Source organism: Nyctibius grandis, chromosome 22 (genome assembly GCF_013368605.1).
Source record: "Nyctibius grandis isolate bNycGra1 chromosome 22, bNycGra1.pri, whole genome shotgun sequence".
In the NCBI taxonomy this organism is placed as follows: domain Eukaryota; kingdom Metazoa; phylum Chordata; class Aves; order Nyctibiiformes; family Nyctibiidae; genus Nyctibius; species Nyctibius grandis.
Window position 1 is genome coordinate 2,982,656 of NC_090679.1, and position 27,978 is coordinate 3,010,633.

General features: G+C 36.7%; 1 protein-coding gene across 3 annotated transcripts in view; it reads left to right on the forward strand.

Annotated features, from left to right (window-relative positions):
- Positions 1-27,978, forward strand: part of TENM2 (teneurin transmembrane protein 2) — a 523,470-nt gene that overhangs the window by 32,318 nt on the left and 463,174 nt on the right. For all 3 annotated transcript variants that reach the window (XM_068417288.1, XM_068417289.1, XM_068417290.1), the window contains exon 2: positions 11,801-12,076. In XM_068417288.1, the coding sequence (XP_068273389.1) occupies positions 11,801-12,076 (276 nt within the window). The remainder of the gene's footprint in view (positions 1-11,800; positions 12,077-27,978) is intronic.

Sequence of the window (27,978 nt, forward strand, 5' to 3'; positions counted from 1 at the left end):
TGCAAGGAAGATGTTGCACTTGGCTATGCAGTGACTAGCAAAAAGGGAGTCAGAATAGCAGCTTGTTTTGTGTGTGTGGAAAATACCGCTGTAGGGAAGGAAAAGAGGTGCATGGAAGGAGGTCCCATTTCTTCCTTTCATAGCTCTGCAGAAGCCTGGTAAGGCCAGTCAGCTCCAGCAGTGGAACTGATGGAGCTGCTGCGCTGCTGCCTATAGCATTGCAGCTGTTGTACATGCCAGAAAGGGCAGGATGCACCCAGTTTGTGTTCGTGATTGTATATGCAGTCTACAAATTATGGTAGATAAAAGAAATCCTGTATTAAGGGTATATATTTAATCTGTAGCGAAGTTCAGGACCAATTGGTGCCAACTGTTCCATTTATAATACCACAACTGACTGACCGTGAAAATAACTAATTATTTTACTAGGATTAAAAATTAAAAGCTGAAAGCAATTTATAATTCAGTCAAATAAATAACGACAATTCCTGATCTGTTCATAAAATGAACACAAGTGATGAATAAAAGAAAATGTGGTTGTGTCTGTTTCTTAGTAGTTATACTTTCTCAAAGGGCTTCATCTGTTTTCCTTGATACCTGATTATGTTTCTTCAAAATTATAATGCTCAATTTATTTTAATTTCATTATTCTCTAAGTTTGGCATAAAGCTTATGGATTTGTTCAATATGCTTTTTTAATTCATATGGTGCTGCATTTAAATTGTTTGAATTTTTGGGGAAGTTCTTTTTTCCATTTTAGATTAATTCCTTTATCGGCCCCTCGAAGTCATTCATATTGTCTGCTGATTGCCCCCCTAGCAGGATTAGAAATGCAGAGTTAAAGGCTGGTGTCTCTGACATTTCTAAAACCTGTTATGAGCAACATAATTCAGAATATAAACACAGAAGTTCTGAGTCGAGTAATGGTTTAAACTTATTTTATTCTACTGTACACGATCCAATTTACAGTACCATTATTTCTAGGTGACATGATGTTTACAGTGAAGAAGCACCTTGTGACTAAACAGCTGACAGCTGCTAGTGCTAAGAAATTTTTATGTGTGCCTGGGGACCTTCACAAAACATAGAGTATCCATGTTCCTAACTTGTGAAGCAAGGTATAAAAGAAAACAATTAAGGTTTCGTCTGTGATGTCAGCTTATGCAGGTTTGTCAAGAGTTCCCAATTAAACAATTATGCAAGTATGAAAGCTTATTACTTGTGACTTCTACTGTTTCTTGAGAGCACAGTTTATTTATCAGGTCATGAACAGTGGTTTATTTTTTACTGTTTTAAAATCTTTGTTTAACAGGATAAAAATAAGAAAAGGCTTTTCATGAATTCAGCAAATTATCACCAGCTAATTTATCCCCTGGTAGTTTCCTACAGAGTTTCATAGAAATCTTAATAATTGAACTCATATTTGTGGATTGATGAAGATTAGTAGCTGTACAGTGGTTTCATCCAAAAGTACTCATATCTATATATTTCTGGCCAACTGAAGTTTTTTTCCTGGAGACCAAGCAGAACTCACTGTCCTTTTCTGACATAACTAAAACGCTTTCACAACAGAAGACCAACACCTTTGTGAGCTAGACTACAACACAAATGACTCATAACATTTTTTTAGTGGTGGAAACAGAGATCTTAGCTTATGTGGGTACCATGGTCTAATTATTGTACTTCTTTATGCTAAATGAGCCTAACTGTGCATTTCAAAGATGGATAGTCAACACAGATACTAAATGCTAGCTCTTGTCTATTAGGAGAGCACTTCATTCTCTCCTTGTACTATCTTTAAAACTGACTCCTCCTTGAAGTCTGCATTTTCCATGGAGCCGTAGTTGTTATTCCTTCATAGGAAAATACTATGCTAGTGTGACAGGAGATATTATCAGGTGTTGACCAGGTTGATTAACATGAAAAAGCAATTTGAAAATAATTCTTTTTGTGTTCTATGGTAGCTATTACTTTATGTACACAAGTGTAGTATATTCTTAATTTTTTTGATGCTTCTGTGGTGGATTTTATTTAGAAATTCATGATCTCTAAAAAGGAAACAGGCAAATAACAAAATCATTCCATTGTTTGAGTAATTTTGGACTGGGAATAGAAAATATGCACTCTAACTCCTTTTCATAAGATTCCATTCAAAAAAACCCCAACCCCAACACCCTCCAAAAACCACTGTTACTTTGATGGTGTTTGGACTGAAGCTGGGCAGTTTACAGCAAGAACATCATTACCTGCCACGAAGCTTCATGTTCTGTTGTTTCTCTGCTACTTGTAAAAGAAAAAGTAATAGGAACTGAATTTTAGTCATTGATAACCACATTCTTGTTGGAGTGTATCACAGTACATAGCTGTGAATTGGTACAGATTGTATCCCCAAAATGCACTATTTGTCACTGCAGAGGCACGTTAGATCATTTGGACAGTTGTGTTAGCACAATGTTGTTGTCTACACTTTACAGTTTAAAAGAACAGAATTTGTGCTATTTTTCCCCCAGTCACGGTTTTTGTGGGTTACTTTCAGTCTTTCTTTTTAATATGTGGAAGTTAGTTTGTGCTAGTCCACAGCCCATTGTTAACTTTCTACTTTAGTGAATGTATTTTGGCATGAGTAATGTGGCACAACTAATTTCAGAATGCTAAAATGTCTATTATCACATTGCAGAAGCATTGCCAGTCTTGTTCACATAGTAGAACGGTGTATTGTTGTAGTTTTAAATATAAAACATTTCTCATGTTTTCTTGTCACTTTAACAAAAAGTGCAGAAAATGGGATTAGAATTGTTTTAGATTACTGGTCATACTCATGGTTTTGCTAGACACTAAGTAGCCCTAGAGAGAATAGATTTTTATCCCTTCTGCTGGAGGTTGCCCAGGATGCCATCATTGACATGGGACATACTTATGCAAATACAGGTATGCATTGTGCATGGTTAGCACAGAAAACCCTGTGGAGTTTTAGTTTGATTTTGATCACAAAACAGTCACTGCCTTCGAAATGATAGATGATACATTTCATTAGAGATAAGTAAATACATGGAGAGGCCTAAAGTTGCTTTGAGAAAGGAAGATCTTATTTGCATGTTAATGTGTCGTGTATACTTGAGTGTACATACATTTCTTATAATAACATCTCAAACCTTCAATAGATCAAACTATTTAGATTGAAATTTGCCATGAATTCTGTCTACTTTGGGTTGATTGTTTGGAGACAGACAGGGAGTATCTGACTGGTTCCGAGAACGGTGCTAGAGAAAACATGTTATTTTGCCTGCAGTGAGAACATCACATGACCATTGTGTGGATTAAACTAAAGTATCTCCATCCTTTGATCCAGAGATTCCAAGTTTGGAGAACCTTTCCCTGCTATCTGTCTATGCACCTCTGCTGAAATACGGTAGAGTTACTGGAGTTTGAGTGCAGAACCGAAGCAAGCTTGCATGTGTGCGGAGGAGCTGCTGCCAGCCTGCGGGGTCAGGTCTGGGCAGGACTTTCCCATAGCTGTTCTTCCTGCACTGCTGCCGAGCACCGGCACGGGGAAGAATAGGGGAGGCTCAGCCCTGGATTTGTGTCCTGTTGGCACTTAATCAGCGAGGAGGAGGAGGAGAAGTGCGCCTAGGCAGAGCGCAGAAGGGCGAAGCAGCAGAGGAGAGCAGAGCAATTGCTTACAGAATTGCATACTTTCTCTCCTGTCTCTTTCAGGTTTCAGAATGGACAGATCTGTAGGAATAACACATGCCATTGTCATAAATGAAGCGGTTCTAGGAAAAGTTGGAAAGCTTGCAATAAATGAAAGACTGCCTAAGAAAGTAAAATGTTAACCTGAAGAATAACATTTTAACCTGGGCTGTGTAGGGTGGATAAGAAGTAATCATGCTTGCCACCTAGGTCCATCCTCTTGTCCTCCCAAATCTGATTTTGTTCTTAATCAACATTGGCATTTGAGGAGAAAACGATAAATGCATACTTTGCCCTAAACCAGCATTTAATTAAAAAGAAGTTCATCACCATAAGGTGATGTCAGAAATATAATTTTTTAGATGGTGCTTGTTCTGCCAAAATTAGTGTGTGCTCTGGAAAGAGGCTGTTCTATTCTCCCCTTCCTTAGTTTAAAAGCTATAAAATGGGGATGATAAAAGCTCACCTCACAAGGAGGTGAAGATAAATAAAGTAGACTTTGAGATGTTCTCAGTGACTACATTCAGCACAACTGTAGAAAATGTGTATGCAGTAATTAAAAATATTGTATTCTCTATTTGGTATATAAAGACTGAATGAGGAAGATTTCAAAAAAGAGAGAGTAGCTCCACAGTCACTAAAGGAGGAAATTTTACTGAAAAAATAGAATACAATCATATAGCTGAAGATTATATAATATTGTGAGCTAGAGTGAAATCTCATTAGATGCCTGGTTTCATAAACCCCGTAATTTTTTCAAGTGGATATGAATCTACTGTATTAATACTGTCAACAGACTTATGTCAAAAAAGAGAAACATCTGTATCCTGGTATGAGGCTTGGGGATCTCCAAGTCAGAAAGAAGCAAGGCAAAAAGAGGATTATAAAAAAGGCAATTAAAGGATTTTGCTGTCATTGATGAGAGAAGCTAGAAAATATATTTCAAATTCAAACCACTTGTTGTAATGTACATATGGATTTCTGTTTGCTGCTTCTAGTCAGTTTGCTGCAGAAGGGACCTAGGCTGCCAAGAGTTTCACTTTTAAGAAAACCATTGTGTTTCTGTTGAATTTTAAAAACTGTTGTCTGCATTCTACTGTGTTAGTATTTGTAACAAAATTTCACAATGTCCAAGTATATTCTAAATCGTAATATTACCGGAGTGGGTGTGTATGTATGTATGCATGTGTGGGCTGGGTGACAGCACGTTGGAGATGGGCATCAAGACCTCTGTGGTGTTCTCATACTTCTCAGTAACATCTATAAAGCATTTCCTGAAGCCTCTGTCTCTATGAAAGTAAGATTTATCATCATTAAGTGATTAAAGTTCACACTCGCTTAGTTATAAAATGTTTAGCTTTCCTGACAAGCAATACCTGGAATTTAATAATCTTAAATGAAAATGTCATCTGCAGATCTTCTTAGTAGGCAGTAACAGAAATGTGTAGGAAGCTCTGCTATTGTTAGCCCCCAGCTATAGATTTTAAAACCTAGAACAAGGTATAGCTTGGTCATTATTGTTATTTTCCTATTTCTAAGGAATCCATTTTCTGGTATTTTTAGTGTTTGATAAATGGAGAGTTTGTTCTACAGGAGCTTATACTGCCCCTTCCCCTTGCTACCAAAGGACTATTACTAGGGAAAAATAGACAGAGAGTTAGGAAATAAGAGTGCTAGGAGAGTTCAGGTAAACAGTTCAGTTTATGTAATAATGTTGATGAATATTACAAAGGGGAGGAAAAGCTAGCCCGGAGCCCTGCTGTAGGTTGATGAGTCTCGTGGCTAGTGTGCCTCGTATCTCCTCTTTCTTACCTGGCCTCCTGAACCGTGGCATGTTTCCTCTACTTGGAGGGATCACAGTGAAAGGAGAGCTTATATTTTCCTTGTGCTTTTCTTTTTGAATTTGTGCTTTCTTCAGAAATGGCATATTGCAGTCATTGTAATATCAATGATGGTAGGAGTGAGAATTTTCCAGGCATGTTTCATGCTAATATTAAATTTGCCACAGAGGCTATTCATTGTGATTACGTGGTTAAAATTCCTGTATGTTGCACAGAAAAGACGCTTCTAATTTAAGTATATTTAAATCAGCAGAAAGATGCAGTGTATTTTATAACGATGTTTCAAGGAGGGGTGGACACACAACATTTGTAAAAGAAAGGGCTTACATTAATATAATATTTTTTCAAAAATTGTAAATAAAATAGTAGAAAAGCTTCAAAAATGCAGGAAGACGGTAGTGTATCCCTCAGCTTAGGTTTGGAGTCTCACTTTGGAGTATCTGATAGTGCAGAAGTAGAAACAAAATTAAGTAAAACATTTTGTAGAACAGGATCTTTAACTGTGGGAAAAGAATAGTATTGAAACAGGTGAAATACAAAAGATGGCAGTTGTTTATAGGATAAGGAAGATGAGTAAAAACGGGTAAATGTTAAAAATGTGTATGGTAAGTGGATAAAAAAATGAGATTGTAATCATCTGTTCTTCCTGTCATTATAATAAATGAATGCATAAAGAATTGAGGAAAAAATTAAGGGTGCATCAGGGTTCATTAAAAAGAACGACCTTTTCATATACCACAGATTGGAGCTAAATTGTGGTACTCAGGCCAGCAAAATCGTTATAGCTATGAACATAACAAAAGTTTGAGAAAGGATGGAATGTCTTAAATGAATTCTTGTTATCCTCACTTCTTGTAATTGATTATAGTAGCAAAGAATGTAAGTGATATTTATCCTTTTGATTTTAGACTTAGCCCAGTTTTGAACTGCTGATCTAGTGTTGAAGGCAAATTTATCATATCTGTGCATTACTGGTTTCCGAGATCTTCCTCTGAGGCATCTTGTAGTGATCACAGCTGGATTAGATTAATCTTCAGAAGGGCAATTCATGCAATTTGTAATTACCCAAATGAGATCTCTGCCTAGAGGTTAGGTGAAAATAACCTTTTCTTATATGGTAATGCTTTCTAGTCGTAGCTGAGATAATGAGTAGAATTGTACATTGTTGAATTAAACACACTTTTAGTAAGTATTTATATACTAAATAACCTAAGTAGTAGATTTCTGTAAATGGAATTGTGCTTAAAAGATAATAGAAGTAATGTACTAATTAAAAGGAAAACAGCTTTTCTACTCTATCGAGAGACTATTCGCAGCATGTAGATTATGGGCAGTGATGATCAAGTACATAACATATTACACTTCTAAACTAGTATACTACTGGTCTATTTTTGTATGAGAGATTACATACACCTTAAGGGAGCAGCTGGTATTAACTGCTTTAATGAAAATGGTCTAGTGATTTCTGCAGGTGGGGATGAAGGGATAGGGGATGGAGTCTAGTAAGCTGTGTTGTATATGAAAAAGCAAAAAACCTTGTGACTTTTTTTTTGTGGTGTGTGTTTTGAGAGAAAGAGGTTTCTTTCTTTTCCACCAATAAGGATCTGGTGTTATTTATCTCTTTTCACTTAGTGTCACCAGCAATGTAGTAGATGATACAAGAATCTGAAAGAAAATACCCCTAAGTTTTGAATGTGCAAGAATAGATTCTGCCTGTACGTTTCAGTCCTACTTTGCAAGAGAAGTTTCAGTAAAATACAGTTACTCTCAACTTCATGCGAGACCTAGAGATAGAGTATGCTGTATAACTCTGTAGAAGCCATCCATCTGCCTTGACTGGTAGTGCTAGTAGTGCATTTCAGCTCATGGACCAGATTTCTCTCTGAATACACAGCAGTACAATTTGAGTTCCCAGGGTATGGCAAGCAACAGGTACTACTGCCCTTCTTCCTTTGCTTTTCTTCTGGGAGGTCTTGATTTGCTTGATCTCCTAATCACTTAAAGAGCTGTAAGGAAGATACCTTTTGAAGGAGACACTAAATCTTAACCCCAGGCCAGGCTGTGTCTATGTTTCCTTGCTCCAGCTTGCAGGTGCTGTAGTTTCTACTGGCAGTGGGGGCAAGGAAGGCTGCGTTGTTCTTGGTGACCTTTCTGTCTTTGAGATCCCATATGGAGTATTCTGCCAGTATGAGTGGATATGAAATGGTTAGATTTTTTCTCATTGTTTTTGGGACTATACTTTATTTGCGAACTAATAGTAGGGTTCTTTGTGCTATGAATTACTGGATAAATTATTTCTGTGCATCCAGAACTATATCCTCTATCTGAATTTACAAGGGTGGTCTACTAATGCCATTAATACCTTAATGTGCAATAATGGCTGAGCAAATAAGAGAATATTATATTAGTGAAAGCACTTCATATGTTCATAGAATCATAGAATCGTTTTGGTTGGAAAAGACCTTGAAGATCATCAAGTCCAACCATTAACCAGCACTGCCAAGCCCTCCACTAAACCATGTCCCTAAGCACTGCATCCCCATGTCTGTTAAATACCTCCAGGGATGGTGACTCCACCACTTCCCTGGACAGCCTGTTCCACTGCTTGATAACCTTTCCAGTGAAGAAATTTTCCCTGATATCCAATTTAAACCTCACCTGGCACAACTTGAGGCTGTTTCCTCTTGTCCTATCATTTTTTACTTGGGAGAAGAGACCGGCCCCCACCTTGCTACAACCTCCTTTCAGGTAGTTGTAGAGAGCGATAAGGTCTCCCGTCAGCCTCCTTTTCTCCAGAATAAACAACCCCAGTTCCCCCAGCCACTTCTCATAAGTCTTGTACTCCAGACCCTTCACCAGCTCCGTTGCCCTTCTCTGGACTCACTCCAGCACCTCGATGTCTGTCTTATAGCGAGGGGTCCAGAACTGAACAGAGTATTTGAGGTGCGGCCTCACCAGTGCTGAGTCCAGGGGACGATCACTTCCCTAATCCTGCTGGCCATGCTCTTTCTGATACAAAATGTTATTCAAGAGATGTGGACAATTTCATTTTAGGGAAAAGAGGCATGTAGGATAATATGAACCAGATCAAGAAAAGGTCTAGAGAACATAACTATAGTGTTTCTATATCCTTTTCCTCAGATTTTACAGTAAATTAAGGGCTATGAAGATATCAGGAAGTATAATATATATAGATACATTTGTATATATTTAGATATAAAATATATATCTGAAAAATGCTTTTATAGATGTATGTCTATAGAAAAATCTATGTATGTATACAGATGTGAAAAACATCTCCAAAATATATTCTTATGTGGTTATCCATGGGTATCCAAGGACAAGTTATTCTGCCATTCTATGCTGTCTTACAGAACACTCTCAAATAATACTTTGCAGAAGCAAACACTGAAAATTAATAAATAAAACTAATTTAAAGTCTACCAGATAAGAACATGTTTTTGCTAAAGAGGGAAATCTCTAGAATATTTCATGTCTATCATCAGGATGCTTGAGATTTTCTGTTGTAAGACTGTAAGGAGATATCTGAGAAGCAGCATAGAAAATCCTTTCTCGGAGGCTGAATCCTTTTGTGTTCTTGAGTTGATCTGATCCACTTCTCAATTTTTTTAATTTGGTCAGTTTTGAAATCTTCTTCTCCACGTTTCTGGAAGATGCCAAGTTCCCAGATAATAAAATTCAAATGGATGAATGATTTCTGTGAATACTGTATTTTCTTTGCACTTTCAGTGCCTTTACCATTTTCCTCAGACAAATACAGTAAGAATTTCTCTGAATATTGCTTTTTGCATCAGACGTTATAGTCAGATTTTGACATCAATGCAGGATGCTAATCAGAGTGAAATAATCTGGGCATGTAATGGCTGTTAAAATCTATAGAATATCATTAAGATGTTTTACCGTGTATGTAAAACAGCTTAATTAAGCTAATATATTCATAATTGGTGTGTATTTGTAGACATTTATGCCACCAGCAAACAAGAAAACTTGAAAAACTTCACTTTCATGATGAGTTTGGTAATTTTAACGTGTATCTAATTGTCAACATGCACTCTACCTGTGTAGGTCAGAAAGTGTGGGGCTAGTAGGCTTCAGTTCACTCCATTTTTTTTTTATACATATTTTATATTTTGTGTTGATTTTGGCCTCTTTTTTTATGAGTCTAAGAATAGTTGGCTAATATGGCCAAAACAAAACTCTAATCAAGCTGGTTTTGTTAAATGTCTTCTACTGAAATTGCACATGCTTGAAATTTACATTTTCTTTAAAAGTAGTGTTGTTTCATCTAAGGGTCATGCTGGAGCTCTTATTTAAACAAAAAAAAAAAAAGGCAAAAAAATCTCTACTGAAGTGCACTTGAGAAGCTCATTTTTAGGACTGTTCAGTTCATTGCTTTTGACTAAACCACAAAAATTCTGATTACTGGAATAAATATTAGGAGGCAGGTTAAAATATACTAACTAGGAGGGTTCAGGTTAATTTGGTGTTCATGAAACAGAGCTGATTTTTGCAATGTCAGGCTTCTTACATTCTTTTTCAATTTCACCAGTAGATGTTTCATTTCCTTAGAAATATCCAGTCGATGATACTTCTTTACCTGAGCTTGGCCACTCTCTTGCTGCTGGCCTGTTTGCTGGTTCACATGGGGGTGAAAGAGAGTACGCCTCCTCCCTCTCGTCATGCTCAGTGCTGCTGTCTAGCTCTTGCTGGATGAAGTCGTAGCTCAGTCTTCTAGAAGAAATCCATCATCTTCCTTTAATTGATGAGCTCTAGGAATAAATGTTAAGTAGGGCCCAGTTTTACTTTCTGTAGATGTGTGCATACATCCCGTGTCCAAAAAATACTTGAAAAGCTAGGTGTGAGACTGGAGAGGGCTGATACAGATAGATGAACCAGATAGATTTAATACTGTATGATCTTTCCTGGTTAATCTGTGAAAGAAGTTGTAATACTTTAAAAAAAAAAAAAATCCAGTTAACGTCTTTATTAATAGAAGACACTAAGTATGTTTTTTATTTAGTGTTTTAACTTCCACTATATAGCTTCATTCTGATAAATATATAGAGGAAGAAGAGAAAATATAAACTGCTTTTGGACAAAATAAAACTGCCATTTTAGAAACACAGACCACAGATCTAGTTTCCCTGTGAATTAAGAAACTAATTAAATAATTGGCAGTTATACTGCCAGCAACTTCAGTCTGTCTTTGCTCTTCATTTTCAGCCCAATATAATGAAGCTAAAATCACTTTTTCTTTTCAAAACCTTTGAAAGCCTTAGAGACTAGTGAATACTTCCCTATATTTTTTTTACTGTCTTGTTCATCACTATAGGAAACAAATACATAAGCAGAAATCAGGCAGCAAGTCTATACTTTCTGAGAACCTTGAGGGATTCCATGTGTTTTAAAAATGTATGAGACTTTGTCCACTGAGTCGTTATTAACTGCTAAAGGTCTCATCTTTTGACATTGTTCCTGAAAGTTTTACCTTTAAAACCAATGACCTCCTAATTTTGGTGTCAATGACACTTTCTTCTTGAATATGGCAAAAAAAGGTAGAAAACAATTACGATGATTGTGAGGTCTATCTTGATTTCTACAGCAGATATTAAACTACCAATCTCACCAAATGTAAAAAAGCGCAGAACTGGTGACAAGGTTTCATGTTACATCACTGATAGATTCGTGTTCTTTTCAAGTGATCCTGATCTATAAATTCTGTTTTCTCAAAGTGATTATTTTCTATGAAATAGGAAAGTATATGAAAAATAGAATTAAAAAATCCTATCTGTGTGGAAGACTTGTGTATGAGAAAATCAGCTACATAAGAAAAAAATCGTCTTTTTGAGTAATCAAATGCTTAACTTCAAAGCTCATGCTCTGGTCCTACAAATACAGGATTAGATACATAATAAAGCAGGTCATGTCATTAACACTTGTCATGAGCTTTACATTAATTACATACCTAAGTGATTAATTATTTGGGACCAAAATAGTAACCTAAAATTTAGAGACCTTTCTTACCTTTGGTTTGTGTATTTCATCCATTTTAACTATATTCAATATGTTTTAGTTAAGTCTTGCTAGATCTGTGCACCAGAGATCTCTGTATGTAATTCATTACATAGGCTTGGCATACAGCATAGTTAAGAGAAATTAAAAAGGTCTGTTATTTTCAAACTTAAAATAAATCCCATAGCTTTTAAATGATTTAATTTCTTTTTTTTTTTTTGTAATTGCCCTTCTAGGAACAAACTTCACCCTTGCAGAACTAGGAATCTGTGAGCCCTCTCCCCATCGAAGTGGCTACTGCTCAGACATAGGAATACTCCGTCAAGGCTATTCCTTGAGCACTGGCTCTGATGCTGACTCAGACACGGAGGGAGGAATGTCCCCCGAGCATGCCATCAGGCTGTGGGGAAGAGGGATCAAATCCAGGCGAAGTTCTGGTCTGTCAAGTCGTGAAAACTCAGCGCTCACACTTACCGACTCCGACAATGAAAATAAGTCAGACGAGGAAAATGGTAAGCCTTTTTCTTCAATATATTCTTAATACACATGTATGAGAACGTGATCAAACTTAAAAATACATGAGTATTCTTTTAAAGGTGAATTTTTCACTTTCCTTTCTCGGTTTGACTAAAGCTGCTCTTTAATGTTGGGGGTTTTTTTAGCATCAATATAAGGCAACTCTATTACGTGTATATCATATGATATATATTGTGTTTTATCTTACAGTTTACTTTCCATGCAATAATCTTTGAAGGAAGTTTGTGCTCAGAGTACATTAAATTAAATTTAATGATGAGAAGCAGGAAGAAATTCCTTAAGAGAAATAGTTTCTGTGGTTTTTATACACAGCTTGAACTAGTATTAGTAAACTACAACATGCTAGTAGCCATAACAATGGTGCTAATTTGTAACAATCAGATTTAATGTTGTGTGTTTTTTCATGTTTTTGAAGTTATAAAAAATAAAATTAATTTGCTCTTTGCTTATTGGTAAGTACTGGAGGGCTTTTAGAAAGCAAACCTATGCATCAGACTGAGGCAAAGCACTTCTGGTTAGTATAGTTTATTAAGTTCATAGAAATGAGTCTTTAGACAGTGCAACAGTCATTTGTGACAAAATACCTGGACATTGGTTGGTTCTCCAGGTAAACTGCATGAAGCCAGCTGTCCTTTCAAATGCCTGTAACCCAGATTTGTGTTCTTCATACGTATCAGCTAAAAATCTTTACCTGGGGAATTTTCTGTGCTCATGTATTTTTAAATGAATTTGAAGAGGAAAAATAGTAAAAATGGGTTTGCAGGATTTGCCGTCCATCCTACAGGGTGATGAAGGTGCGAACTCAGTTTAGTTAAAATATGAACGGAAGGTTTTGATAGTTGCCATTCTGAGAAGGTGAAGAGGGATTTCCCTAACGTTATATACCCCTCAGAGCAACTATTCAGGCAGCTGATACCAGCTAATGAAACCACCTCTCTGCTACACATATTACTTGTGATAAAATTGAATTTATTATATGTTGGGCGCCTATCAGAAGAGGATTTTTTTTTTAGCTGTTTGTTTTAGGCTCCTCCCCATGCTTAGTGAGTTGTCTCCGTTTCAACAAAGCCGGTGTGCCAGGCACTAGAACACAAGGCAACTGCTTGTCAAAGCAAACAAGGCAAAACTGAATTACAGTTTTTATATTCATAGCAAAAAAGTTCAGAAAAGTGCAATTGATTTTGTTTGTAACAGCAGTCTCTTCTTGTTGCTTTAAATTGAATCTTCAAGTAATATCTCCTCTCCATAGGCATAGCAGGATACATTTCTTCATCAAAACTGATGAGGAAATGTATATTTACTAATAATGATGCATACAAGGAAGGCAATATTTTTAAAAGAATCAATGACTGATTAATTTTGCTTTTCTTTTTTTTTTTAATGATACCATTCACAGAAGATATGACAACTTCCATTGACTTTATTATAGTTTTGATAAGGCTACTGTGCGTAATTTGAAATAAAAAACCTGACTAATGAAATTCTGTCATTATGGAATGATTAGGATTCATTTCGGTAGCATGAATTCACTTCTCTGAAGGTGATTGTCTCCATTGTAGTGGAAGCACTGTGTCGCACCTTTTGTCTGAGAAAATTTAATCTCAGGACTTACTTTCAGGCATACCGTTGCAGACATTGCTAAAAGAATGAGTCTGCTTGCATTTCATTTCTCTCCTTATAACAAGTGAGTTATTAACTAATTGGAAATACAGTGCAGTGAATCCATTTTGAATAGGTAATTTTTCTAACACTGGTGTTAAGAGAAAGAAGGGCATGAATAAACGGCACGCAAGAAACAAACCAGTATGTGGAATTCATTTTTACTTGGAAAGGTTTTTGTGGTAAGGGTTTCTGTATGTTTGGGTGTTTAAAAAAAAATCCTGCAAGTATGAAGCAACTATTATATACACAGAGGTGTTAACTTCAATAAACTTTTTAGCCTTACTCTCTCGCAAATCCTGGTTAGATAAAAAATCAATGCTTCTTCACCTCACTGATTTTTATGAAGTTTTGGGATGCATTATCATATAGATTGACAGTTGCCCCACTGGTTCAGCACCACAGTGTGGACACTTGAAAAACCGTCATTAATTTCTCACACTTGTGCCCAGCAGTGGTTTCCTACATAATAAACACTATGTCCTTCAGAAGCAGATCAATAACCTGCTAGGTATTCATCTTGAAGAGGAAGCAACAAGAATCTATACTTCAAGAGAAATTCACTCTGATTCGGTTTCACATTTGCAGGATACTAGCATAAAACAAGACATTTCTTGATAGGAGATTTTATCCATTTATGCCTAGCAGTATTAGAGGGAACTCATGATGCATAGACCACTGAATTTATTTAAAGTATCATCGAAGCTTTTTCCCCCAATGTGGTTCAACTGTTGTGTTACAAAACAGTAGTTCAACTCCAAAAGGTGATTATTTTTTTGTAATATTGAGGTGCTATCACAATTTATATCATTATACTTAAAAAAATGCACAACTTAACCATACCTCTCACTTTTCTTGTAATATTAAATCTATTTTGTCACTTTTAGTACATCTCTAAGTAGCACAGAGGAGGTTTAATTTCTAAAAATTGCTCTAACAATATGATTTTGTTCCTATTCAAATCCATTCACAAAGCTTATGACCATTTTCTGCACTTCTAGATTTAATATGATTTAATTTTATCATAAATTAGAATTCTGTGATCCTTGAAATATTAGCAGGTTTGAAATGCTTATAGATAAATTGAAATAATGGAAACTCATTTAAATTCGATGTTTTACTTGGTATACTAAAATTCTTCCTATCAAAACACCTTATTGATGATCCACTTTCATTTTCACAAGTCTGATTAGGCTCTAAATTCTTACCATATCTCACAGCTTTTAATACTGTCTCGATCTGGCCATCTCTTCTTTAGACATGGCAATGTGAATGTATAACAGCAAATCTGTCACCAAATTCTTATTCAACATGATGTATTGAGTTGTGAGATTTCAGTAAATTAATCTTTTTTTGATACATGCAAATGTTAAATGTCAGTTAGAACTCACCTCTCATGTCATGTGCCAGCTTTGTAGAGAGAATTATTTGAGGGGACCCACAGGTATGGAGGATAGGGGATATACTAGAGGGTTGCTGAATGCTTATTTTTTTCTTCCCTTTTATTAAATCCCGTAACTGTTTGTTCCAAAACATCACAAAAAACTTTTCGAAAGTAGTGTTTGTCATCAGTTGTCATGTGTTCTTTCCTAAGCCTACGGTATTCGTATTTCCAGAGTAAAGCTTAGGTGCTGATTGTGTTTAAGTAGGTAGTGACCTTGAAACAGGTACTCTTTCAGGGCTATTTTTTTTCTTTTTTTGAAGTAAAGCAGTTCTTTTTTTTTTTTTAAGTTGAGCTGAAAGTTATATTCTTCTCAAAAAATATAAAACACATTCTAAAATAAAGTAACTTTCCAGTTAAAAATCCATGAAAACAGAATGGTCATAATTAAGGAGGACTGATGTACAGAATGCTTTTGCAGCAGAGCTGCAGTCTTCTCTTTTCCTGGTTTTGCTGTTATTGACCAGTTTTACAGTCTGTTAGGGAGGTGATTAAACTCAACCACATTAGACAGATGAGAGTGAAAAGCTGAACAATCCAGTAATACAGAATGAAAACATAATCCTAGGTAGAGGAAAGGAGAACAGAAAAGTAGCATGTAAGCTCACAGCAGATTTCAGTAATAACTTCCGAGTGCTGAAATGAACTGAGACCCAAAGACAATCCACAAAGAGGGCTTTCAGTTTGATATGAATTTACCTCATGTTAATTCTCCGTTGTAAAAGAGAAAACATCTGGAATGGTGTTGGTGACTTTTTTCTTTGGTAGAAGGTTGTTACCTCGACACTTTTTGTATTAGTACCATTATTGTATATAATGGATAATATCACTGGTAGAATGGGACAAAACATAAAATGTTAATCATGAGATTTCTACTGTGGTATAATAATATCAAACACTTAGTATGTTTCTGTTTCACGTTTATGTGTCAGAAAAGAAAAAAAGCATGTCTGGGGGAGGAGGAGAACTTCCAGGACTGAAAACATGTTATTCAATAATGTCAGACAAAAAAAAATGATCAAGGAATGAATGCTTTTATCATACTAGTAGTGATTCTGAATTAAGCAGCAAGACAAGAATGAGTGGGAAGAAATAAAGCAATCTCAAACTTCAGCAAAACAAGGGAAATAGTGGCAATCTGTGTGTATGTTTTACATAAATCCGCAATAAAACACTGTGATTTTGGAAGCTCTTTGTAGATAATGCCTATGAAAAGCAAATAATTTTGAATGTACGGAACCATTTCTGTATTGATAGCCCAGCTATACCTGGTGAGGTGTGGAAAAGTGGTGCATTATTGGAATGAACCTGGAGAGTCCTGATGTTGAACCTGGTAGTGCCATGCACTTTCCCTTTCCTCGCTTCATCTCCCTTTCTTCCTGGAGAAGATCTTCCCTACTCCACTCCAGCATCAGGTGTGAGGGTTCAAGTCACATGGAAAAGTGTTGTAGGATGCTTCACAGATGTTTTCAGGTTCAATATCCATGAATATTTGCTATGCTAGACATATTGGTGACAATGAATTGTATTATTTTTTCTACATCACTTTGGTGGTGTTTTTTATTGTAGTAATTAAAAGTTTGAATACCAGACAATACCATGTGTGCATATCACTTATAAAAAAAATAGAGTACCATGAATAAAGTAAAATGAAGTCAGGAAAATCGTAAGATAAAATATGAGGAACTGTATTTATGTGTTGTACTACTGATTGAATCTTATGAAAAAATAGGGAAATCATATTTTCCTTTTTTTTTCCCCTGCTATGAAGTTTCCAGTGGTGATTTCATATAGTAATTTCTCAAATGCATATGTAAAGTAAATCTTAAAAAACAAAACAAACAAAACACACCCCATAATTCAAACTGACCTCATATTTTATTGTTGCTTCAATTTTATGAGCAATATAATCTGAGCTTGTCCTGGGATGTTGTTGAATAACAGACTTAAACTTACAATGGAAAAGAAAAGATACTACCGCATCACAGGAGTGTGCAAAGAGGCATCAGACCATCAGATGACAGCTGAGGAGTTTATTTTCTTATTTTTACTGTTTTAATTTTGACAGGTTGTTCTCAATATTTTATTACTTTTTATTCAGCTTTCTGTTTCACACTTCATAATTTGCTGAAAAGGCTATGGTGAAACCGTGATTCTACTCTTGAGAAGATTTTGGTTTTGTTGTGTGCATGCTAATGTCTCTGAGTGGCAAGACCAGTTTGAAAGTAGAAGGTCTTAACCTTCCTGGTGACAGAATTCTGTTTGGGTTAAAAAAGTGTGAGATTAAGCTTGCTTCCTAAGTGTTCCTACTAAGAAATACTCACTTTCACCTATGGGAAATACTTTCGTTGTTGAAACGGGGTGTTTAAACAATGGTCATACAGTTGGAGCAGATCTGTGTAGTCTTTAATTTGGGCGGGGGGGGGAGATAATATGCCCTTATCATTTTGAGATGGTATATGTATGTTTTGTGTGCAAGAAGAAGCAGGGAAGCTGTAGACTTACTGTATATTGCAGAGGACTAATTTCAGCTGTTAGTACTGTCTGGGAACGTTGCGCCCATTTGCCTCACAGATTGACCCAGGTAGCTTCGAAACAGCAGGAGGGACAGATATGAAAGAGAGGATGAGCTGCCACAGTTGTACGATCTGTTCATAACGGAGAAAGTGCCCAGATGGTCCTACGGAAATGATGAGATATAAATGAAATATCATATACTCAGAAAATGGAATCGCTGATTCCATACACATTGGTGTACGTCATACACCAACTAGACTTCTTAAGAAGCAGTGCTAGGGAGGTTAGCCGTGCATGGGCATGCTTCATCTCTTCTTGAGGAAGGCTTGTAAAGTACTTGGTAAATGACAAATTTAGAAAGTCATTAAGCACAGTATCAAAGCTCGGTTGCTTAAGTGGATCCAATTTTGATGTGCTCTCAAAACCTGAGGGCACTTCTGATAGGACGCGGTTTCCTAATGAGGGAATTGACTAGCAGGAACGACTTCTAAGGACTTAACTACACATCAGCTACAATTTTGTCCAGGTAAACAGCTTATGCCTTCAGTGCAGGGGGAGGCTAGATGATGGGGTTAAGGACAAAAAATGGACATGTAGTACTGGTAAACTTTAAAGCCTTGTGGAATACAAGAATATGAAATGACAGTATATAAAATCTTAAGCATTTGTTACAATTTTAATATAACCCACTAAAGCTGTAGTGTAGGTCAGCAGGATGATGTGATGGAAGTAGTGCTAAACATACAGGAATATTGAAAGAGCTAAATAAATACTGTCTGGAACAGAGTGTGGTAATATTCTAGAGAGTAAGGATGCAGATGTGGCAATAGTGACACTTCTGCTTAGGTGGCCTAAAAGGGTAAAAAACCTGCCATTTTGTCATTCAGTTGCTTGGAGCTGGCATTCGGCAATTTGGCAGCCATTGGATTTTCCATTCAGTCCAGAGCTGCCAAGAGATGTACGTCAGGTTCTCAGGTTTTATTCTCCCAGAGAGTAAAACCGCCCTCCTGATTATAGATGAAATGAATGGAAAATCTGTTATGCATGGTGTAGCGAGGTCTAATACCATGGGTGTCTGTAATCTTCTTGCCCATTCATTTGAGTCAGGGCTTCAGTGTCTGTAAAATTTGTAAATTGTCATTTCTCTGAGATGTCAGTGACACAATCTATGGCACGCTCTGGCTGCTGGGCCTTGACCATAGTACTTTTTGTCCATGTACCATACGAGGACCTGGCTGAAGCTGTGTCCTGTTTTGCAGTCTCTCTCTTCAGAGTTACTTTTTTGGATTATATGAATGTCCCCTACATAACTGCATGAACCAAGGCAACCAGGAGTTGAGACCTGGGAAATGAAATCCAGTATTTAGCCAGGAAACTGAGAAAAACAGAAATATAGGCTGGTGAATTAAGGCTACCTGGAAAATACTGCAGCAGCTGGGTTCATAAACTGCTGAGGCTAGCTGTGATCTTCCTTTTTCCTGAATTCATAATGAAAGAGCTTTTGCGTGCAGCTGTATCTACGTCATTGTGTGAAGGTCACAATATGGAGAGCTTTTTAAAAAAACTCTCAAAATAACCATGAGATTTTTCAATTAATATTTTAATTATGAGCCTTTCCGTCAGCTAGAGAGAAATGATGGAACTATGTTTAACAAGAACTCCATTACAGCACGTCATTCAGTTTGTCAGTTATTAGTTTTAGTAAAGCAAACTTAGATGATATAGGTCACCTAGGTAAGCAAATGGCAGCGCCTTTGTTCAAAGTATAACTGAGTTAGAATAATGCCTTTTTATACTTTTCTGTAGCAGAGATGTGTATCTGATAAAGTTAATCAGCTTGGTAATAAATGCATTGTGAGTGGCTGATGAGCGATAAAACCTTTGCAGGAAGGTTTGGCTGTACGTGGTGTTTAACAAAATTTATTGTGGTGAAACAAAAAAATTATGTTTCACATTTCCCTTGTAAACTGAAGCACACATCACAGGAAACCATACACTGAATTTATGTGCTGTCTTCCCTTTGAAAAGACTCTGAAATTTTACCAAAAGCCTCCTCTAAATTTGTCAAGCCAGATACTGGTACCTTTGTTTATGTAGCATATCCCACTAGTAATAATCTTCCTAATTACAAAGGCTTGCATATTTCACTGATTAGTGCATAATAAGGTCAAGGTACATACTGTTTTTTCTAGTCAACCTTTCATTTATGAATCTTGGCCTGAGTGACCGGTGAACTCTGATAGTACAGTGAAATGCCTGTTTGCCATACGTGTACAGCTACACACGTATGCGGGTGTTTAAGTCTTATTACAGTTTCTAAAGATTTCATTTGATATGCTTTGTGTTTACACTCTGCACACTGTTCTTTTCAAGTAATCTGGCAGTTTGCCAAGGACAATGCATTTGAATTGATTGTTAATGTACTGTTGAAATGTAACATTCTATTCAGGTAGAATAGAACTCATCTTCAGTTAGAAAATGGATAGGAAACTATACCTTAGCTCTTCTAGTGCCGAAGTTTTAATATGTGTGTATTAGAATAAACAGAACTTGTTGAAAATTAAAGAATCCCATAATTACTGAGTTTCAGAAGAGATTATTATTACTTTACTCTCTTTTGTTAAAAAACTTTTTTTTACTTAGTTCTTAAGTTGTAAATGATAAGGATGTGCCATAAGTTCCATTCCTTAGATCGGAGGAGAGGAAATCCAGTTCATGAGCCCTGAGTGTTACGTTTTTACCTATGAAGTTTTTTTGTGACTCAACTTTTTGCAGAAGCTCCTGGCAGAATCGGACTACTTCTGTCAGATACTATAGGAGCAATCTGGAAATCAGCTGTTCTCTTTACTTTTATATTCACATGGATTAAAGACAACTTTCTGCTTAATTTAAGCTTTTGCACATTCTGTGACAGTCTCCTTCCTCGACATTGATAAGGGAAGTACTTTTATATATTCATTCAGTCTTTCTGTAGCATTTGAAATTGCTGACTCTCTGACGTTCTTGCTGTAAGAAGCTATGGGGATGATTGGCAATGCTTCAGAAAGGCTGAAGTTCTGCCTCTTGAATCAAGTGAAATATTGCTTATGAGCAGCTGTTTGTCCACTTCCAAAACACTCACCTGTTAAGTCTTTGGCTCACAGTCTTCTCATCAATGTTCTTCAACATTTCCAAAGCTGTTGGTAGCACTGTAGAGACCATGCTGAAATCTTAACCATATGTGAGCATGAAATACTATCTATGATAAAAATAGAGGACCATTTTTTTTTTAATGTATAGTTTGTCTGTCTGGTGGTTAATTGTCCTGGTTTCGCTGGGATGAAATAATAAAATCAATTTTCTGTTACATTTTGTTGCAGTTTGTGGCCAGCTGTGGGATGGTGATCAAGGCCATTAGCAGTGAAAGCCAGGGCAGCTGCCCCAGGCTGGCCCACAGGTGTGTTCTGTAACATTAATGTCAGGTTCACTATAAATTGTAAAGTTTGGGGGGGAAGGTGGGAGTTTTCTCCTCTGGTCTTTGCTCCTTTTCCCTCAATGGTTGCTGTCTCTGGAGAGTTTTACTGCTACTTTACAGGCTAAGTATAACATTATATCTTTTGTTATTAGCATTAGTGTTGATACTGGTTTTCTTAATTTATTAAATCTGTTTAAATTTCAACCCATGAGTCTCCCTCCTTTTCCAAATTCCCTTTCTTGGCTGGAGAGGGGTCTTGGGTGATAGAACAACTGGCTGTTGTTTAGCCCTGGGTGTGGGCTAAATGGAGGCATTAATGAACATCAGATTAGACTAGAACCCATAAAAGGAAGATATGATGATACCAGAGAGATGGAAGGATTTTGAAGAACTTACCTTTTCAGTAAAGTTGCCTGCTATTTAAGGCTAGATATCTTTGTTCTTATAAATACCCACCTACATTTTGCGACTTGCTGTGGGAATGCTTTCCATGTGATAGGTTTACAGGAAGCAGTAGCTTTATATGTTTTTCCAGGCTGAATAATTTATCTCATTATAATGTGTTACTGTTTGTCACCAGAGGGTGCCATTGCTGTGATCTTCCACATTCTTGTGCTATAAACCACCGAATTTTGGAAGAGGTGCCGCTTCTAAGCGGTACCTCTTTCTGTAGTTGTGTAAAGCAATGGCAAGAAAAAGCGGCCTTGTGGAGAATAATTTGCACAACTGGCAGCAGAGCTGTCTGTAGATTCAATCCTTCAGGTGCTGTTGCTTTCAGGAAATCAAGCACTATTTGGAACAACCAAGTCCTAAAAAGAGACTGTTTCCTGGTTATCTGCTTCGGTTTGTTACATAAATACATTTAACTAACACCTCTTACACTGTAGTTGTATAGAAACTCTACATCACTCACTTCTGAGAAAATCACCTCAAGTTTCTAGATACTTAGTACTGTGCAGCTTAACAACACTGGTGTCAGAAGAAGAGGCAGTTTTATTTGTGAATGAAGTTGCAGAAAGAGCTATAGTTACTGCAAAATAAGTTACTGATATACTCGGTGCTGGCTCCTCAAGGCATCCAGTTCAATGACCCTTTCCTAATATTAAAAATATGTAAGAGCCTTAGGCTTGTACGTTCTGTCTGTCCTATCTGTCCACCTAAGTCTGTGCTTGCACAGTGGTTATCCATCTGTGGTCAGGTGATGGGGTTGGAGAGAGAGATTTACATAAGCTGGAGTCTGAGAAGCTCTGTTGATTCATGGAATATATCCCAGGTACAGTTCATTCACAGAGTATATCAGACTGTATTTAGATGCAATAGGAACTCATATTTATACCTTCCATCCTTTGGTATTTTCTCTGTGCTCCCACATTCACAATGCCGGCTATCCAGGTAAATGAAATAAAAATATGAACTTAACAAGATTCTTTTCCTATAGGCTAAGAAGGAAGAGAAAGTTTTGGTAGGTTTTTTACTTTTTAATTATTAAGAATCATGCTGGTATTATTGAGGGCCTTCAAAAAACATCTCTCTAGGACAGATTTTATAGCAGAGCAACAATTCAGTGAAAAGGATGGCTTTTGTGATTTCTGAAGTGGTTATAAATATCTCAGAAGTTGCCGACTGTTCAAGTTGTTCTAAGGCTTTCCAGTAGCGCACTGCTGATACAGAGAGGAAGACCATTCAGTTGATGAAATTGTATTTGCCAGGAAGTTCAAGACGCCTATGGAAACCGATACTTCCTTGCGATGTTTGCCCTGTTGAAACTGAGATACCATCTTGTAAGAAGGCATAATAGCATTCAGTTATAGCAACATGCCTGTAGGCAAGGCACAATGTGTGAGCATCATTTGTTTGCTTAGAGCCATGACTGTCATTCAGAAATATTGAAAGGTAGCAGTTGGATTTTTTCACACAAATGGTTAAGGGACTTTTCTCAACATCAAATTAGCGTTCAAGAGTGAAAATATAGCTTCTGTTTCCTCAGATGCTGAGCTGTAAGAGTGAGTAATCTTGATTCTTGGGGGAAAAAGTGTTCTTTAAAAATAAAAAAACTTGAGTGGTACGAGATAAGAAATGGATTTATCAGTTTTCCATAGAACACTTCTATTTAGTAAACTTGAAATAAGGTGAATTACAGTGAAGTTACTCCTCTTTCCAGTTTTCTTTCAAAAGAGGGGAATTCTTTTTAAGGAGTTGTATGCTATTTTCGTGTCTCCCACATAATGCTATAGCTTTAAGCTATATTACACAGTGTGAATAAGGAAATGGGTATAATTGCTTAACAGAGCAGAGTTTGTCTTTTGTAGCTCTTTTTTTTTTCTTTTTAAGCTTCTTTTTGCTAAGTAAAACACAACTTCACTAACGCTTGTGCTAAAAAGTTGTTTCTGAACAGTTTTGTACAATGAATAGAAAGAAGGTGTGGGGCAGGAAGGATTAGGTCAAGGCTAAGCCTGTGACCTCCTGCAGTGTGAAAAGACGAGTGGGTGAGAACGAATAGTGGGACACGAAGTGCAAAGGAAGGAGTCGTCCAAGGAGGCTGCAGAGAACTCATCAAATGCTTAGGTTTAGGACAACCAATGAAACAACACACCTGTGCAAGGAAGTAGTGATCTGCCATCAAAAATGTTTTTAGTAACCATGCCTGTATGCTGTTTTTCAAAAGTATGCTATAGCAATACAGAGAATAAGTTTTGGTGGTTTTCATCTGTATATAAATACTGATGTTCACTGTAATGACCTCGTTTACTATAGCAAACCATCTAAGCTGCTGGCCTTGAAGGGTTAATGTGTCAGTGAATGACAGGAGATGGCTAGGAATTGAATACTTGTTATTGTGTTATCTGTGTGTGAATGAGATACAAATATTCGGAGTTCTATTTTCTTTCTCATTTTTATGCATTTCATGGTTATTTCTAAAGCTAACAATATATGTAAATAATTCAGTTTGTATCCTTCCTTTGCAGAGTTCTCTATATTTTCAGTATTCAGTAGTGAAATAATAAACCTTATCTGCCCAGTCCCATCGATATATCCCTGGGTAGCTGCTCAAAGACTCCTTGAGTCTTGATCGTCTAGATTAATTTGCCAACTCTAATTTTCTGGATAATTACTGCATACTTCAAGACCACTTCTATTATGATTCATAGTCAGTTTTTATTCTTTGAGGTACTTTATTTCTTGACCTATAATTTAGCTTCCCTAAGAGTATCTGAAGATAGGTACCCATATTCAGTTTAATCCTGAATTTTGGCATTGGATCACGCTCCAAGCCTGTCCTCTGCCTGTCTCAGTCAGGACTCATTGTTCTCTCCCCTGTGGACTCTGTATTTGTTGACTTAATGTCCTTACCCAGAAGTAAGGATGTTCTATGCATAATGGAGCACTGTATCGGCTCTCTGAGGTGACAGAATGCCATCTAATCTTTTCAAATTAACATTTCTGTTAATTTAAAAGCAGAATCTCTGCTATGTTTTCAGATTTTTGGGTGGTTTGAATTAATTCATTATGTTGTACTACCATAGATAACATGACAGTTGAAGGTAGCCTGGTGTGATGACATAATGATATTTTGTATGGCGCTTTTTTTTTTTTTAAGAGAAAAAGATAAATAAGAAACCTATGATAAATGTTAGAAGACTGACCTATAACCACAGCAGGCAGGCATTAATAATCAGTGTTTTCTGTCTTATCCTCAGTCCACTTGTTTTGCTAAAGATCCTGAGAAAACATTCTGGGAGCAATCAGTACTGCAGCACTTTTGAACTTGAAGGCTGGAGTTGGGTGGGGGAGGATTTGAACATATTTCTGAGGACTTCACAGTCAGCATCATTAAGAAAAATAATTGTACAGTGAAGTGTAAAGAAGGTAGACCAGGTAGCTGTATGCTTTCTATGGCTTTGCTCAATCCCTTGATAATTTATATTAACTACTTCTTTTTTTAGGTATTTCATTTTTTACTGGTATTTTTCATCATATTTTTCTCCCATAATTTTCGGTCTTGGTAAAAATATTAAGTCATTTGCTAGTCTTTGCCTGAAAAGACCATTTATTCTCCCTTTCTGCATTTTTTTTGATACAACGTAGTGCCTCGAGCTTAAGACTTTAATGTGGTTAGATAATCTCCTAGGTTTGTTGGACACGTGATGGCGTAAAAGCAGTCTTTGTAAAGCACAACATTACAGTATGAATGTGCAAAGTGAGGGATATTTTTTTTCCTACATATGATGAATTGTTTGCATGGCTTAAAAAAAAATGGAGGAGCAGATCATCTTACAGAAATAATGATCATCTTAGAAAAATGATCTGAAGAAATCAATATTTTTCTTTTCTCTACTCTTGTCCCTCCTTATTTGAGTCTAGCTCACGAAATAACTGCACTTAGAAATACTTCAAATCACTTCTGTTGTGATAAATTTTGACACTCTTTCAAATATTGCTTTTATGTATTTCCTTTTTGTTAGTCGTCTTGTGCCATATGTACTGAAATAGTACTCTCATTTTTCTTAGCATGAAAGAAATTGGTTTTTTTTTTAACAAACAAAAACTTTTCAAACCATTTTAAATGTGATTTGAAGCTCCTAAAGTCTTACTTGAGCTCTGCTGTTATGTCTCAGAGGAGCAGAACATACATGGCAACTTCTCCAGAAAGATTCTCTCAAAAGAACATATTAAAGATGAAATATAAGGATTTTTAGATCAAAAGGATAATGATTTTTTAAAATCTTCACTATGTGATAAATTAATCAGAAGGTATTATAAAGATGTACAAACTTGCAGAGGGAGAGAGAAGAGAAAGTAGACAGTGACTTTGAAATTAGTATAGACAGAGACCTGAAGACGTGCTTTCACATGTTTTTTATAAACCAACAGAGAAGTACTGTAGCATATGAGCTTGTTAGAAATCTGAACTGTGTCAGGGTGAGTGTGGTCAGAAAAATTATTGAGATTATCACAAATACCTTATAAGATATTTTATTGTATTTGCAGAGATGGTAGAATGCTCTGACATAAAATAATCAGGAGTAATGCAATGCCTGTTCAGAAGCCCGTCAGCAGCCTTTGGTGTCACTCAAGTCTCCCTATGCAGTATAAGGTGTATACCAAGCAGGGTGAATAAAATTATACCTTCTTGTAATTTCTTTAAAGAAGGAAAAAAAGTTATTTTTAAAACTCAAAGTAATTAATTAGCATATATCAGTAGGGACAGAAGTTGCATATTGCTAACAGGAATTACAACCAACAAACTTGACTCAGCAGTTACAAAAAAAAAGTCTGCTATTTAATAAAAGCCCAACAGACTTTCATAGCAATGAGACATTCATATCCAAAGGCAGATGCTGGACTGAAACACCTAATATTATTATTTCTGCTTCACATTTCTTATGTGAGCACTTGTATGACTCATTCGTGCTTTTTTTGTGAATGGATTTATCATTGGTTAGTTAATAATTTTTGCATCAGAATATAAATGTAGTGAAACCTGTTCTAACAGATCAGCTGTGACAAGAGCTAGCAGCAGGAAAAGAGAGCTTGTATTGTAGCTTTCCATATGAGGTTTGTAGATAGGCCTTACCTGCCCCCCCAATAAGTAATTTATTATTATTTAATTAAATAAGCCTAATGTTTTTTTAAGAATGATTTTGAGAAATAATCAGAGAGTAATTTCATTATTATAATTTATCAATAACAGTGAAGGAACGTTCTGGGGTGCATGCATACAAATTGTGAATTTATCGCAATGCTATAACAAAGTGGTGATTGTGGATGAGGAACCTGGAATAAGCATGCACAGCACTAGCAGTGCTGAGTGTACTAGCCCGTGGTCCACACTGCGTTTATTTGTGCGCAAAGCATTCGAAGTATGAAATGAGTTCTGCATACTGATGGTCTCAAAATACTTGACTCATCTGAAGTCTGAGGAATTAAAATGACAGAGGCAACGTTTTTTTACAGACTTTTTCTTATGCTATTCAAACATAAAGTTCCGTAAGTGACTTCTGATAATTTTGTACAAGAATTTCTATGAAAGATCTGTCCCATTAGGTAAATTCATTTCAGCTGCTATTATTAAAGAGATAATACAAAGCCCTTGCCAAGCAGCCTTTATTTAGCAGTAGCAAGATCATCACGCAGGTTGAACACATGCGTGAATACTGGTTCATACTCTAAATCAAGTATCTGGAAGAAAAATTATCTTATGGTAATTTTGTTAGGTAAGCATTATTATCTGTAACCCAGGCAGACTCTCACAGGGGACCGTAACAGGCAGCACATGAACTGCGGTCCCACCACGTGCCTGATTCAAGCCTAAAGCAGTGCCCGGTGAGCCTCCGAGCGTTCCTGCTTTTTATGTCCTAATTAAGGATGCCCTCTGATGGGGCGATGGTGTTGCATAGCCCCTCGGCTGAGGCTCTCTGTACCTTGTCTCTTTTTATCTTGTTCTGCATGAGGAGAGAGGTACCTGCACAGCCTGTGCTGGTTTGAGCTAAGCTTGGGAACGTGTTCCTCTGGACATCTTTCCTGCTTGTTCTACAGACCTTGTTCTTATCTTGCAGATTTTACGCTTGCACGTGTTTTCCTGTGCCCCCTTTGTCCAACTATATCACAACTCTCCTTTTGCCCCTGTGTGGTTATACATTATTTAGCAGTGTGACAAAATGCTTCTGGGCTGTTGCTGGTTGTGCTTCTTGCCGTGCTACAAGGTTAAAAAGTGTTCATACGCTGTTGGAAGTTGTGCAGGTTTCATCCTGTCGAGGTGGAAGGCAGGCGTCCTGCCACAGGGGTACAGCAGCCTCTGCTCTGGC